This window comes from Watersipora subatra, chromosome 4 (genome assembly GCF_963576615.1).
Source record: "Watersipora subatra chromosome 4, tzWatSuba1.1, whole genome shotgun sequence".
Taxonomy (NCBI): Eukaryota; Metazoa; Bryozoa; class Gymnolaemata; order Cheilostomatida; family Watersiporidae; genus Watersipora; species Watersipora subatra.
The window spans coordinates 63,500,637-63,516,089 of record NC_088711.1 but is presented as its reverse complement, the minus strand read 5'-3'; the positions used below and the strand labels follow the sequence as shown (position 1 = coordinate 63,516,089).

The 15,453-nt window shown below is 38.8% G+C and overlaps 1 protein-coding gene across 1 annotated transcript in view; it reads left to right on the top strand.

Annotated features, from left to right (window-relative positions):
• The window catches only part of LOC137394475 (latrophilin-like protein LAT-2), a 39,487-nt gene extending 26,290 nt beyond the window's left edge, over positions 1-13,197 (top strand). The window contains exons 14-21 of the mRNA XM_068081198.1: positions 87-196; positions 337-436; positions 545-710; positions 3,841-3,968; positions 4,189-4,274; positions 11,202-11,328; positions 11,736-11,885; positions 13,090-13,197. Of these exons, the coding sequence (XP_067937299.1) occupies positions 87-196; positions 337-436; positions 545-710; positions 3,841-3,968; positions 4,189-4,274; positions 11,202-11,328; positions 11,736-11,885; positions 13,090-13,191 (969 nt within the window). The 3' untranslated portion in view covers positions 13,192-13,197. The remainder of the gene's footprint in view (positions 1-86; positions 197-336; positions 437-544; positions 711-3,840; positions 3,969-4,188; positions 4,275-11,201; positions 11,329-11,735; positions 11,886-13,089) is intronic.
• Positions 13,198-15,453: the final 2,256 nt, after the last annotated feature.

The window sequence follows — 15,453 nt, the reverse complement described above, 5'->3', positions numbered from 1 at the left end:
ATACTTATAGCACACACTTAATCACATACACACGTGTTTACACACTTGCGCATGCTCTTCAATTTGTGTTCCTGTTGGTATTTCAGTGGTGGAAACCTCCGCCAGATCCAGTACTGATGACTGCTCCGTCATATCTTGGCTGCTCTTTGTCGCTGCTTCTCTGCATCTCCACCCTCGCCATGCTGGCATATGTCGGGTGAGTCATGTTTCTAGCAATTACTTGTTAGATAGCCAAGCTATACCTTGCTAGTGTGATTGATTTATCGGTACGGTTGATGATGTCCCATCTGGCTGGTTTGTATATCGATTGCTATTTGGAATGATTTTGGGTTGCAGCACTGCGAGCAGAACGGCTGTCATGCATAAGCACTACGCAGTAGCTGTAGTCTTCACGACCTTTGTATTTATGGTTGGAATAACGCAAACAGACAATGAGGTAAGGAGCTCTTCACACTACCATCTCTAGATAGCCTGAATCTGACTCAGATGTGGTTAGTACCTTGTCATACCTTTTGACCAACTTTAGCACTCTTCTCTATTTCAGATTGTTTGCAAAGCTTTTGCTGTCCTGTTTCACTACTTCTTCCTAACCATGTTTGCTTGGTTGATGAACGAAGGCTTCAATGTCTACATTTCCATTACATATACAGCCCATAACCAGAATACTCAAGAGAATTCTGGCTTATGGCGATACTACATTATAGGCTGGGGTGAGTGCCCTTTCCTGACATCTCGTATTTAGTTCACTTAAAGCCTCTTGTAATTGTAATTCTCAACTAGTAACTGCATAGTTGTGATCACAGGCTGATCAAATAGCCAGTGGTCTTCTAGTTGCAAGAAAGTATTCTTCTATTCAGTATCCTGGCATTGTGTCAAGCGAGCATCTGAGAAAGCTAAGGAAGGAGCTCAAACATTAGCTAAATCATTTTTACTATAATAAGAACTGTGTTTGTCTGTCTGAAGTCATGCTAAGAGCGTAAGGAAAAAAGACCATACCACGCGGAAATCACACCCAGATATTCAGATTCCCAGCCAAGTGCGCTACAACCTTTCCACATCTAAGAATAATTGTATACATAGCTATTACACATGATGGTCTCTCACAGCGCACGGGTCTGCCATTGTACTAGTAGCAATAATAATAATAATTATAATAATAATAGGTACAGACAGTCTACGAACTAACTGGAGAAAGTTGCAAGAGAGGACCATGCACTAGAATCATGCACGAGGATCACGCGCTAGGATCACGCGCTAAGATCACACGCTAGGATCACATGCTAGGTTCACGCACTAGAATCACACACTAGGATCACGCACTAGGATCACACACTAGGATCACACACTAGGATCATGCGATAGGATCACGTGCTGGGATCACGCACTAGGATCACGCACTAGGATCACGCACTAGAATCACGCACTAGGATCACGCACTAGGATCACGCACTAGGATCACGCACTAGGATGGAAGGATAAACCAATGCATAGACAAATAGACAGCCAGGAAATAAAGTAGATTAAAAAACATCACTTGCATAGCAAGCACATCTGAAAGCCCAACAGAGGCCTAAGATCGGGCTATCAATACCGAGTACCAACCTAAAGTAACAAAATGTTAAATGCTGACTATGTTAAATGCTGACTATGTTAAATGCTGACTATGCTAAATGTTGACTATACTAAATGCTGACTATGCTAAATGCTGACTATGCTAAATGCTGACTATGCTAAATGCTGACTATGTTAAATGCTGACTATGCTAAATGCTGACTATGCTAAATGTTGACTATGCTAAATGTTGACTATGCTAAATGCTGACTATGCTAAATGCTGATTATGCTAATTGCTGACTATGTTAATTGCTGACGATGCTAAATGCTGACTATGCTAAATGCTGACTATGCTAAATGTTGACTATGCTAAATGCTGACGATGCTAAATGCTGACTATGCTAAATGCTGACTACGCTAAATGCTGACTATGTTAAATGCTGACTATGCTAAATGCTGACTATGCTAAATGCTGACTATGCTAAATGCTGACTATGCTAAATGCTGACTATGTTAATTGCTGACGATGCTAAATGTTGACTATGCTAAATGCTGACTACGCTAAATGCTGACTATGCTAAATGCTGACTATGCTAAATGCTGACTATGCTAAATGCTGACTATGCTAATTGCTGACTATGTTAATTGCTGACTATGCTAAATGCTGACTATGTTAAATGCTGACTATGCTAAATGCTGACTATGTTAAATGCTGACTATGCTAAATGCTGACTATGCTAAATGCTGACTATGCAAAGCAGAAAAAGAAACAATAAACTAATACTTTGTCAACAAAAAATTTAAAACCAGATGCAACGGTATATGAATGTACATTCATTAGATCTTGAGTGAGGAACACAAGCTAGAATGAACAAAGCAGTGCTGGAAACACCAACTGCAATCCGCCAATAAAAATGAGAAAATTAAGCTATTCTATGGTTTCAGCATTTGCATAGGTAAGAAAATTTATGCCATGGCAAGGTAAGGAGAAAAAACAGGCCGCCATCATCAATGTAGCTTGCCTCATAGATGTAAGTGTCAACAAGAAAGAGACAAAAAAGAACATGAACAATCAAGGCCGCAAAATAGAAATAGAGAAAACGTGGAAGGTAATAAGAACGATTCTTTCGAGAGTGGTGAGATTGCTTGGAGTCGTGACCAAAGCATTTTCAAGTCATTATACAGTTGCCTCGAAAGACTTGAATGCGTTCATCATACACAAATTATCACTACTCCAAACATGTCATGTCTGGGTGAGGTGGTCATGCTGTCGTCCCGTACTATCATATTCAGCTTTTGACTACAATAAACTTTACTATAATAAGAGCCGTTCCCATCTGTCCAGAGCCACAGTTGGAGATGAGGAAAACAGATTGCATTAAAAGAGATTCGAACCCTCCACTTTCACCTCGGTAGACCAATGCTCTAAAACAGCTGCACAATACGCCTGCCTTTCAGCACTTTAGAATTATTGTGCATGTAGATATTCTCTGTGCTTTATCGCCACTCTTGACAATCTCTCACAGCATGCTAGACTGCCAGTGTTAGAGTGTTAGAGAACAGCTACGTCATTGTGGTCTAGAATGTTCTAGAATGTTCTAGAATGTCTTATCTGCAAACAACAAGTTGAGGTTCAATTCCCAAAATGGCCACCAGTTGTAACAGGAATGGCATCAAATCTTAAATTGCTCTCTGCTACTGTATATGTTTCCAGTTGTCAAGGTTACATTGCCCCTAGGCTCGGACATGTCCAGCTAAAATGACAGAGACATTGTTTGAGCAAAAACACCCATAGCCTCGCCTCATGCCTCACAGGCACATGCTAAGCAGACAGGGACTGCTCATACCAGACTGCCATAGTATTTTCACTGTCTGAACCACTGGCTGCGTGTAACCATATTTAGCCATCATCAAGAGAAGCATGGCTCTCTCAAGCGGAGCACCAAACTAATTAATTTATCTGACGTCCAGATTGGACAACAAATATCTTCTGCAAGAATTTTGTTTCTACGATTGCCTAGAGGTTTAGTTCGATGTAGGTAACTTTGGATAAAGTTATTTTATGTAGATCAAATGCTAGAGACTAACACAAATTTATTTTAAGTAATAACATACCACAAATTCATACGAGAAATGAGTTCTTGGTGTCAACTCACTTCACGGCTTTTAATGTGATGCCATGTTTTATGAATTGCCTTTTCTCCACCTGTATTTTAGCCTTAGCACAAAATATTCAGCAGCTTGATGAAAATCTCAAAAAAATGCAATTTCTTTTCCATTTATACAGGTGTGCCAGCGGTGCTCGTTGCAGCTATTGTCGGTGCAAGCATTGACAAGTATTTCTCCAAAGACATGTGCTTTGTCTCGTGGGACAGTATCTGGTTGTTTATAGGGCCACCACTAGCCCTTATATGTGTATGTATGGCTTATATTATCAGGATGTTAACAAGTTAACAAGTTAATGAAGACAATAATTTTATTTGCATTCATTTGAAAAAAGTTCTTAGTCGCACAAAGGTAACATATGATATGAAGCTCTCTAAGGGAGTGTAGAGATAGTCACTCACAGAATTCTATTTGACATGTAACCTTGCAGTTTATCAATTGACTGATGGATCTATCTTCTGTTTGGCAGGTAACGCTGCTAGTTATGATATTCGCGGCTAAAGAGAACAACGAAGTTTCATATACTAAAAATGAATCAGCAAATGCCATGACAGAGTGAGTACATTTAAACATTAAGATCATTGGTTACCTTTTATTAGGTTAGCTAACATGTATGAGAACTCATCTATGTGGCTGGGTGCTCCGCTGTAGAACCATTTTATTCGTGTAACATTCACTCATAGAAATCCGTGTTAAAGCTATTATGGGTATTATATATATAGTGGCTTTGAATATATAAATATGTATATAAATATATATAAGTAAAACAGAGTATAACTTTAGATAAAACACTTCATTACTAATAGTTTTATGCTTAGTAAGAGCGATCTTCAGATAAAAATCTGAGCACTCTGCTCGGATTTTACGCTTTTACTCATGTATATATATATATATATATATATATATATATATATATATATATATATATATATATATATATATATATATTCGGTATGTCAAGCTATAGCTATTAAAATCTTAGAATTCAAATTCCTCATTCTGATGAATTTGAACTCACGAAAATTGCAACCACAATTTGTTTATCCACGCGCTCTGCCACTGAGCTATGCAAGGCATATTGATCAAAGACATTATCATATTATATGATGATATGTGTTAATACGCTATACGGGATAATACCGTATAGCGTATTCACACGCTAAATGACGCATTATTTAAAGCTTTATGAATTCTATTAACTCTATGAAAAACGATGCTTTTTCGTGTTTTTGTAAACTTATATTTCTGGTTTTTCGTAAGGTTCCATTGCTAAACCGCCATGAAGGTCAAAACTTTTTACGTGGACAATTGTATTATCTCAATAGGAATAGCCTCTACATTCTCTCACCGTTCCGTCAAACAAAAACTGTCTGATAGCCCATTTTTCCATTTGTACCAGTGTGGAGAGGTACCAGTATCGCCTTAGTCAAAGTTTTGATGGATAGTTTCTGGTGGAACAGTAACCTTTTAATACACACACGCACACAATTCTATGCAAGAATTGTTTTTATTAATTCAACATATTCAGGATTTTTCTTTTATTTTCTCAGTTCGTATTAATTGTGTCATTATCGAATCATCTTTTATTGTAATCGTAGCAAAACAGACTTAATTTAGCTATTACTTGCTAATTATTTTACATTTACATTTAAACCCTTTTATAGTTCTTTTAATTTTTAAAAATTCATTTAATCTGCACAAAAATTTTCCTCATGATATGAAGTTTGAAAGTTACAGTTGTTTGACAAAGTTTGAAAACCTTTACAGTTGTTTTTATTTTCTCTCTCAATTTCTTTCAATTGCACAAAATACTTCTCTCATGATAAGTAGTTTGAAAAGTTGAATGGCAAATGTTGTTATATGTTAAATACTAATAAATTTTCTGTCCAAAGACTATTTTATTACTCGGGCAACGCCCGGTAGTACAGTTAGTTTATATATACACTAGCTGCATTATCCGCCTACGGGAACATATTCACGTGCAGCATAAGGTTTATTGAGAGTTGTCTTTCATACTGTGAAACAACACCAAATATGCAGTCTACTGAACTTGTTGCCCTGATCAGAGTATGCATACACATATACATGTCAATAATGTTGGAGAGAACAATGGAAATCTGCAATGTGTTTTACAGCTAGATGCGTGTAAAATCTAGTAAATATTCTAGATTCATGCATCTAGATTCATGCATCCGTTTATACCCGTCTATATTTGCAGTTGACGATCGCGCACTTTTGCCTGCCACCTAGTCCCCAACTCGGCCGACCAGTTACAACCCACCGAACAGTTGACAATCGCGCTCTTGCACTCGCCTCGCAATCAATCGCCTCGCACTTGCAATCAATCGCCTCGCAATCAATCAGCTCGCACTCGCCTTGCAATCACCTCGCACTCAATCGCCTTACATGCGTCTCACAATCAATCGCCTCGCAATCAATTGCCTTGCACTCGCCTTGCCATCAATCGCCTCGCACTCGAAATCAATCGCTTGCAATCAATTGCCTCGCACTCGCCTCGCAGTCAATCGCCTCGCACTCTATCGCTTTGCAATCAATTGCCTAGCACTTGCCTCGCAATCGATCGCCTTGCACTCGCCTCGCAATCAATCGCCTCGCAACCAATCACCTCGCACTCGCAATCAATCACCTTGCAATCAACTGCCTAGCACTCAATCGCTTCGCAGTCAATCGCCTCGCACTCACCAACTCATTCATCCGGAGCGCCGCGCCCGGGGGCTCTTGCTGCACTTGGTGCGAAAAAGTCTCACGCGCCTCCCCGAGTGACGCCACGACCATAAACCCGAACCGCTAGCTGCATAACCCGTCCTCGGGAACAGATTCATGTACAGCAAAAGGTTTATTAAGAGTTGTCTTTCATACTGTAAAACAACTCCAAATATGCAGTCTCCTGAAATTTTTTGCCCTGATCAGACTATGCATACACATATGCAGTCATACATGTGAATAATGTTGGGGAGAACAACGGAAATCTGCAATATGTTTTACAGCTAGACTACAATGCATCAGTCTCAAACCACTCAAATCGGAGTTGTCCTATTTGTGTACAGAGAAATGATAATGAAATTGACATTGCTAGGCAAACTGAAGTTCTTCAAACTGGCAGTATTGAAAAATGTTGCATCTTTTAAAAAATTATACGAAATATTTTGCTATCGCCAGCATTTATTAAACGGAGACTTCTACATGCTTAAAACACTAATCATGGCTCACCAGTTCTTCGTCTATAGCCTGTGTTTTGACATGGTATATACAAACAGTAATGCGGTTATGTCGATAAAATTTATATGTATAACAGCACAGACAGTATGATGTCAAGGCAGATACAGCATTAGCACCTTACAATAATAAAACATAACGCCAACATGATAGCCTTTTTATAAGATACAGTGAGGAAAACGAATGCATGAAAATATATATATACTGAAAAATATGTTACAAAATGCTGCATGTGAATAATATGTAGGTCTAGCAGAACATGAAGAACAGCATGACATAACAATAATACAATGTTAATTCAATGCAAGCATGACATAACAATAACACAATGTTAGTTCTACGCAACACTTGCGGATAAACAACATTTTTTGTTTTTCTGTCGGGTGTATGAACAAACAGTTTTCGGCTTGTGCTTACTTTTGAGCATGCGACGTACAGCTGGTCATGGCTAAAGCAGGTGACAGTAAACCGATACCAGCTGCTCTCTTTCTTCTCACCATTGCCTATCACAACGCTCAGAGTACCCGTGCAAGTTCTGTAGTAGTAAGTTACAGTACTCATAGCTGGAAAAAAATTAGTAACTCTGCTGATGAAGGAAATTACCATGTTTACTATCATGAACAGTGGCAAATCCAACATTTTTAAGTAGTGGAGGTATAGCAATTCATAGACAATACAACTTTGAATGAGAAGTACTTACTTTTTTGAAGTAGAAATTTAGTAGGTAAAACACGAAAACAAATGTTTAGGTGGCCGGAAAAAACAAACGTTCACGGAGACCTTTCTCGTTGGCAGTAAATATTAGTTAAACATGTAAATTACTACTCATTAATTTATTTAATGAGTAGTACATTTGTATAGCTGTATAGACACCTTTGTATAGGCCGCAGAACTCAGGACGGTGCTTTTTAACATGGCAGCAACTTGGCTGTTTAAAACGGAACAGTGCCGTAAGGCACTGTTTTGTATTAACCTACGCTTTTTAACCTAGTGCCTAACGGAGCAGTACCGTTAGGCATTGTTTCATTTTTTCTTTCAACTAAGATTTCGGTTCATACGCCCTAATGGTGAAAGAAAAACCACAGGATAGCCGCACCCTTATATAAGCCGCATAGCTCAAATCATCAGAAAAAAGTAGCGGCTAATAGTCCGACAGTACGATATTTACTACTTACATTAATTTAGTTGGCTTCGTATGACCAAATGAAAAAAGAAAGACTGCTCTATAATTTATTTATTACTCATATTAATTCAGTTCACTTCGTACGACCAAAATTCAAAGGATGAAAAAAGGAAAAACTGCTCTATAAGGTGGACAAACACACACACAGATTGCCATTTATATACTAGACTAGCTGCATTACCCGCCTACAGTAACAGATTCACGTGCAGCATAAGGTTTATTGAGAGTTGGCTTTCATACTGTAAAACAACTCCAAATATGCAGTTACATCTCCCTCTCTCCATCTCTCCCTCTCTCCCTCTTTCCCCTCTCTCCCTCTCTCCGTCTCTCCCCTCTCTCTCCCCTCTCTCTCCCTCCCTCTTCCCCCTCTCCCTCTCTCCCCCTCTCTCTTCCTCTTTCTCTCCCTCTCTCTCCCTCTCTCTCCTTCTCTCTTCCCCCCTCTCCTCCTCGCTCTCCCTCTCTCTCCCCTTCTCTCCCTTCCTCTCTCTCTCCCTTCCTCTCCCTCTCCCTCTCTCCCCTCTCTCTCTCTCCCTCCCTCTTCCCCCTCTCCCTCTCCCTCTCCCCCTCTCTCTCCCTCTTTCTCTTCCTCTCTCTCCCTCTCTCTCTCCCCCCTCTCCTCCTCGCTCTCCCTCTCTCTCCCTCTCTCTCCCTCTCTCTTCTTTTCTCTCCCTCTCTCTCTCCCTTAGTTCAACGCAACACTTGCGGATAGACAACATTTTTGGTCTTTCTGTCGGGCGTATGAAGAAACAGTTTTCGGCGTGTGCCTACTTTTGAGCAGGCGACGTATAGCTGGTCATGGCTGATGCAGGGTGACAGTAAGTCGATAGCAGCTGCTCTCTTTCTTTTCACAATAGCGTATCGCAACCCTCGGAGTACTCGTGAAAGTTCTGTAATAGTAAGTTACAGTAGGCCTACTCGTAGCTGGAAAAAATTAGTAACTCGGCTGCTGAAGGAAATGAACATGACCCACTATCACGAACAGCGGCAAATCCAACGTTATTAAGTAGTGGAGATGTGGCAATTCATAGACAATACAACATCGTATAAGAAACACTTACCTTTTTGATGTGGAAATTTAGTAGGTGAGAAATGCGTTTTTCCAGTGGCTCCAAGAAACAAACGTTTACGTGACCTTCTCGGTACACGTTGGCAGTAAATATTAATTGCATGTAAATAACTACTCGTTAATTTATTTTATTTAATGAATAGTACATTTTTATAGCTGTATAGACACCTTTGTATAGGCCGCAGAACTCAAGGAAAGGTGCTTTTTAACACGGCAGAAAATTTGCCATTTAAAAAGCGTGCTAACCGGGGATTTCGGTTAATGCGCCCGAGCGGTGAAAGAAAAACAACAGAATCGCCACACCTTTATATAAGCCGCTTGGCTCAAATCGTCAGAGAAAAGTAGCGGCTAATAGTCCATATTACGATATTTAGTATTCATATTAGTTCGGTTGGCTTCGTTCGACCGAATGGAAAAAGAAAGACCGCTCTATAATTTATTTACCGTTACTACACATATTAATTCAGTTTGCTTCGTACGACCGAAATTCGTACGACGATAAAAGAAAAGACCGCTCTATAAGGCGGACAATCAATCACACAGACAACGATTGCCGTTTATATAGTAGATGTACAACTAACTAGAGTTATAGGTTGGAATAGGTTAAATTTACTTATCTTTTTTTAGATTGGTGTTTTTCTTTAGGGTCACGACAGGTCTGTTTTAGGCTTTTGCACTCCTCAATTGACTTGCGTTAATTAATTTGGATGCAAGTCACTTGAGAAAAACCTAGAAAAAAGATAAGCAAACTTAATCTATTCCAACACTCTAGTTAATTATAATACTCCGCACTTTTTAGAGATGCTCTCATTAAGTGATATAGGTGTAGGTCTGCTCTCATTAAGTGATATAAGTCTAGGTCTGCTCTCATTAAGTGATATAGGTGTAGGTCTGCTCTCATTAAGTGATATAGGTGTAGGTCTGCTCTCATTAAATGATATAGGTGTAGGTCTGCTCTCATTAAGTGATATAGATGTAGGTCTGCTCTCATTAAGTGATATAGGTGTAGGTCTGCTCTCATTAAGTGATATAGGTGTAGGTCTTCTCTCATCAAGCGATTTAGGTGTAGGTCTGCTCTCATTAAATGATATAAGTGTAGGTCTTCTCTCATTAAGTAATAAAGGTGTAGGTATGCTCTCATTAAGTGATATAGGTGTAGGTCTGCTCTCATTAAGTGATATAGATGTAGGTCTGCTCTCATTAAGTGATATAGGTGTAGGTCTTCTCTCATTAAGTGATATAGGTGTAGGTCTGCTCTCATTAAGTGATATAGGTGTAGGTCTTCTCTCATCAAGCGATTTAGGTGTAAGTCTGCTCTCATTAAGTGATAAAGGTGTAGGTCTCCTCTCATTAAGTGATATAGGTGTAGGTATGCTCTCATTAAGTGATATAGGTGTAGGTCTTCTCTCATTAAGTGATAATGGTGTAGGTATGCTCTCATTAAGCGATATAGGTGTAGGTCTGCTCTCATTAAATGATATAGGTTTAGGTCTGCTCTCATTCTCATTGAGTGATATAGGTATAGGTCTGCTCTCATAAGTGATATAGGTGTAGGTCTGCTTTCATCAAGTGATATAGGTGTAGGTCTGCTCTCATCGAGTGATATAGGTGCAGGACTGCTCTCATCGAGTAATATCTTCACGTGATGAAAGCAGATCTACATCAGCTTAAAACAAATAGACAGACTCATGGAAAAAAAAGGAAATAGAGGAAAGCTGAGTCTAAGACAAGGACAAGCATTTTAAATAACTGGATCAGTTCAGTCATTTGCAATAAGCTTTAAAAGTATTTTCTTTGAGCATATTCTTTTGCTATTAAATTTTTTTTACTATTTCCAGTGACTAGTTGTACTATTCTGCTGTGATATATTGAGATACTATAAAGACGCTTTGCAGCAGTGATATACCTAATAACGTTTCATGAGCCGCGCTATCCATTTCTCCACTCCTCTCATTGGCCTTGACCATTACAATGCAAACTTTTGCTATCATTATAGGTACCATGCCAATGCTGTCTGGACTCAGCTTATTCTCATCACTTGCACTTGGTCTATTGCATTCCTCTCCCTCAAGTTTGAGTCTATCGTCTTCAAATGGGTTTTCTTTATACTCAACACAGCTCAGGTATGCAGAATACTATCAGTTGTCTTCACTTTATCATATCTAGCGGTAGCCTTAGTGCTTAAGTAAGCTGATGTAATTAATAATTAGCTGAATTTGCTGCATTCTTACTGCTTGCATTTGAACCAAAGTCATTTACTTTTTAGTGTTTAACTTCATTGTCTTCAAGTGCGTATTCTTATACACAGCGCAGCAGAAGTTACCCTCTCTCTTCAATCTGTCATATTTAATCCATTTATGTAAAGAAGTACAATTTGTTTATCGATCATCAGATATTTGAGTAGTACCTAGGATAATAAACTAACTTCATTTACTAATGCAGCTCACAATCTTTGCAATTATAATTAGGAGTTATGTCATAACTGGGTAAACAACTCCTAATCGTTCTACATACACCAATTTTTTTACAGGGAGCATTTTTGTTTGTCTTTTTCTTCTTACTGAATGAAGAAGTACGGTCTGTGTTTAAAACAAAAGAGATAAGGCAGCAGTTGGGGTGGAGTCCCACCTCCTCGATGCATGGTGATGGAACGGAGTCTACCATTCCTCTGGCTAGCACTGTAAGTAGCACCCTCTTCAAGATTGTTGCTTGATTCTGATTGAATCATCACTGTAACGAAAACCTGCTATGGAAGTGACTTGTACATTTGTCTTAAACAGCTCAACAGTCATGAGGGTGCCCACACAGACAGATGCCGTGAAATAGTAGAAAATGTCACTTCTGTCTAAATATTTTACTGGTAATGCTTTTACCCACAATGCACATCCCTTTCACCCTTTGTGGTAGTCGGTGGTTTTGAGTCTTTGCCATTTATTTATTATTTCCACCACACTTACCACCGGTATATGGTTCTCTCATCACACCGCATCTGTCGGTCAAACAGCATCCCTCTAATTTATGGACAAAGCCTTTATATACCATAAAACATTTAATGATAAATACGAGCTGCGCTGATGCTGAGAGGTTTAGATATAAAGAGATTTAGTCAACTACACAATACAGTAGACAGACATACAACGTAAATAATTCATTCTGAAAAAGCTTACTTCATAGGGATTTTACATTATACGATCAGTAAAATACATGTAAATAGCCTAATCTATTCCAAGATAGTCCCAAGCTCATCTCTTTGGCCCTTCAAAAGGAAAAAATTAACTTGACCTTTTGATTTGCTGACTGTACAGTAGCTGTGTTAGTATTGGTTTATAGCGAAAACGTTCCTTGTTGTTCTTATCTTTATCACTTTAGGGTTCACGATTACATAATGGTAATTTTACATTAAGTTAAAGGAAGTGCACGCCTTCAATGTCATACATAACCAAATTTTCCCTTTTTTTAAACAAGGTCTATGCCGCAAAAAAAAGTATCTGTCTAAATTAAAGTAGACAAAAAATATTTACTATCATAAGAGAAGTAGCTGTCCATCTGTTCGTTTTTTTGAAGCCAGGGTTAAAGCTTAGGGTAAAAGATTGGTTTCAATGAGACTTCAATTCATGATATTCAGATCAGCAGACTGACACTTCAACATCTGCACCAACCGAACATCTTTAGGTATTTTTGAATACTTGTGCAGCTACTTATTCTCTTTGCTTTATCAATACTCCTGACGGTCTCTCACAACACGCACTTCTAGGTTACTAGCATATGAAATAGTGATACCCCTGTATGCCATTTTCTCTCCCAAATAGTATGTCAATAATTCTTTTTTATGCATAATAAGTTCATAAAGTCCGCTATAATGGCCTGTACTGATTTGTCGACAGGGAGGTAATTTGTCACCTACAATAGGGCGAGTTGACATGGAGTCTGAGGTGCAGCACATGAACCCGGATGAATTGGATACTCTGACAGAGACAAGCGTTTAGTATGGCAATAATTTTCAGAATTCAGTGTTTCTCCTGTCTCTAGCATACCATATTTTGCATATATTTAAACCTTCTATGATTGGATTTTATTACTTCTTCACGTATGTATTAGAGTTTGCAGTGTTTAGATGTTAGTTTAAATATAACAGACACAGTTTCCATACTCAAAACAAATGGTTATATTGAATAGCCAGAGCAGGTGTTCTTCTCTCTTGTGTCATCTGTCACGCATCACTGACTACAAGATATAATACTAATTATAACAAACAACTAATAACCATCTAGACTACAGCTACAGGCATAAAATCATGTAAGAGAAGTTGTGTTCTTCTACATCACAATTCACAATCTCTGAAGCATTTATCCAGTTCAATAGATTTACAGTATCTATACTGCCTGAGGTAAAACACTGTCTGATGCTGTCTGAAAGTTCATCTCATAGATCACAATGGAGTGCAGGTAACGTGGAGTGCAGGTAAAGGGGAGTGCAGGTAAAGTGGAGTGCAGGTAACACGGAGTCCAGGTAAAGTGGAGTGCAGGTAAAGTGGAGTGCAGGTAACGTGGAGTGCAGGTAAAGTGGAGTGCAGGTAAAGTTGAGTGCAGGTAAAGTGGAGTGCAGGTAACGTGGAGTGCAGGTAAAGTGGAGTGCAGGTAAAGAGGAACTATTTTTTTCATGCAGCTGCCAGGATTTATATTATACACTCTAAACTCCCATAGAGGTAACACCACGCTTCCACCATTATTTATTTCTTAAGAGCAGCAGTATTCTCAGCATGTCAACCATTGAATAATCAGATAGTCACATGAGAGTTGAGCAGAGGTTTACAAAAAGCAGATGTAGAATAGCAAGGTGCTGCTGGTATGATGCCTCTGATTAACAGCTAGTAAATGCTTGAAATTTGACAATGCCTCTGAGGTTAATCAGCATGTCGGGGAAAATTGATTGCATAAACCCATCATATCTGAACTCACAGACATCTTAAACTGCCTTTATGGTTTCATGGTGATCACATAAACCCATCATATCTGAACTCACAGACATCTTAACCTGCCTTTATGGTTTCATGGTGATCACATAAACCCATCATATCTGAACTCACAGACATCTTAAACTGCCTTTATGGTTTCATGGTGATCACATAAACCCATCATATCTGAACTCACAGACATCTTAAACCGCCTTTATGGTTTTATAGTGATCACATAAACCCATCATATCTGAACTCACAGACATCTTAAACTGCCTTTATGGTTTCAGGGTAATCACAAAAACTCATCATATTTGAACTCACCGACATCTTGAACTGCCTTTATGGTTTCATGGTGATCGGAGAAGTTTTGATGAATATTTGGGCTTAAAAGATACCTTGGAGGATTTTGGTCGATGTGCTCTGTTACAACGTTCAGTAACAGCTGCTAAAACGTTAGTTAACAGACGTGAGCTGTAAGATTTAAACTGGTTTTTCTGAAAGATGTTAGCATGAACCTAGTAATATAGTCGATAACAATCAGCTGGGGTTCAGTAGCTCAGGGCACCAACTTAACATCAGCATGTCGGTGGTTTGAGTTACATAAGGACCCATGCTAGGAAGGGTATCCAACCACAATCACTTCTGTGCTGCGTCAGCCTAAAGCCTTTGGATTAAGTAACCTAAGTAACTTTCTCACAGGGTGTCAAACTATATTCAATTCGTGAGCTTTTATAGAGCAGAGCTTTTTTATCCGTTTTTTCATCACTGAACTCCCTCCAACTAGCGAGGGCAATCTCACACTCCCTTGTTTAAAATCATACAATGAATAACAGACATGTTTGAAATATATCGACACAACATGTTATTTGAAGGTCATTTTATGAAAAGTCTAATGTTTCACACAGCAACATCTAAAAAACATCTAATGATAACTGACTATTTTTTTGCCCCTTCTCTGTTATCATCTGATCAAAATGTGGTTTTTTGTGGGTGAGTGAAACGCACAGATTATTTTCAGAATTGGTGGCGTTACGATATTTATTTTTGATGTATAAAAAAGACGAAAATCTAAATTCACATAACCAAGTTGTTGCAAATGGAACAAAAGCCCTTCAATGCTCTTTTTGAGAGAGTTGGGTAACAGGTCTTCACAATTGATTCTTGTACCGCTTTCAAACATCAGCTTGTGCCCCTAATCAGGAAGCCCTGTTATAGAAGCTACCTAGATAAATGCCCGGCATTGCACAGGTAATAAAAAAAGTTTTGCAAAGAAAGTTTATTTTTAATCAAC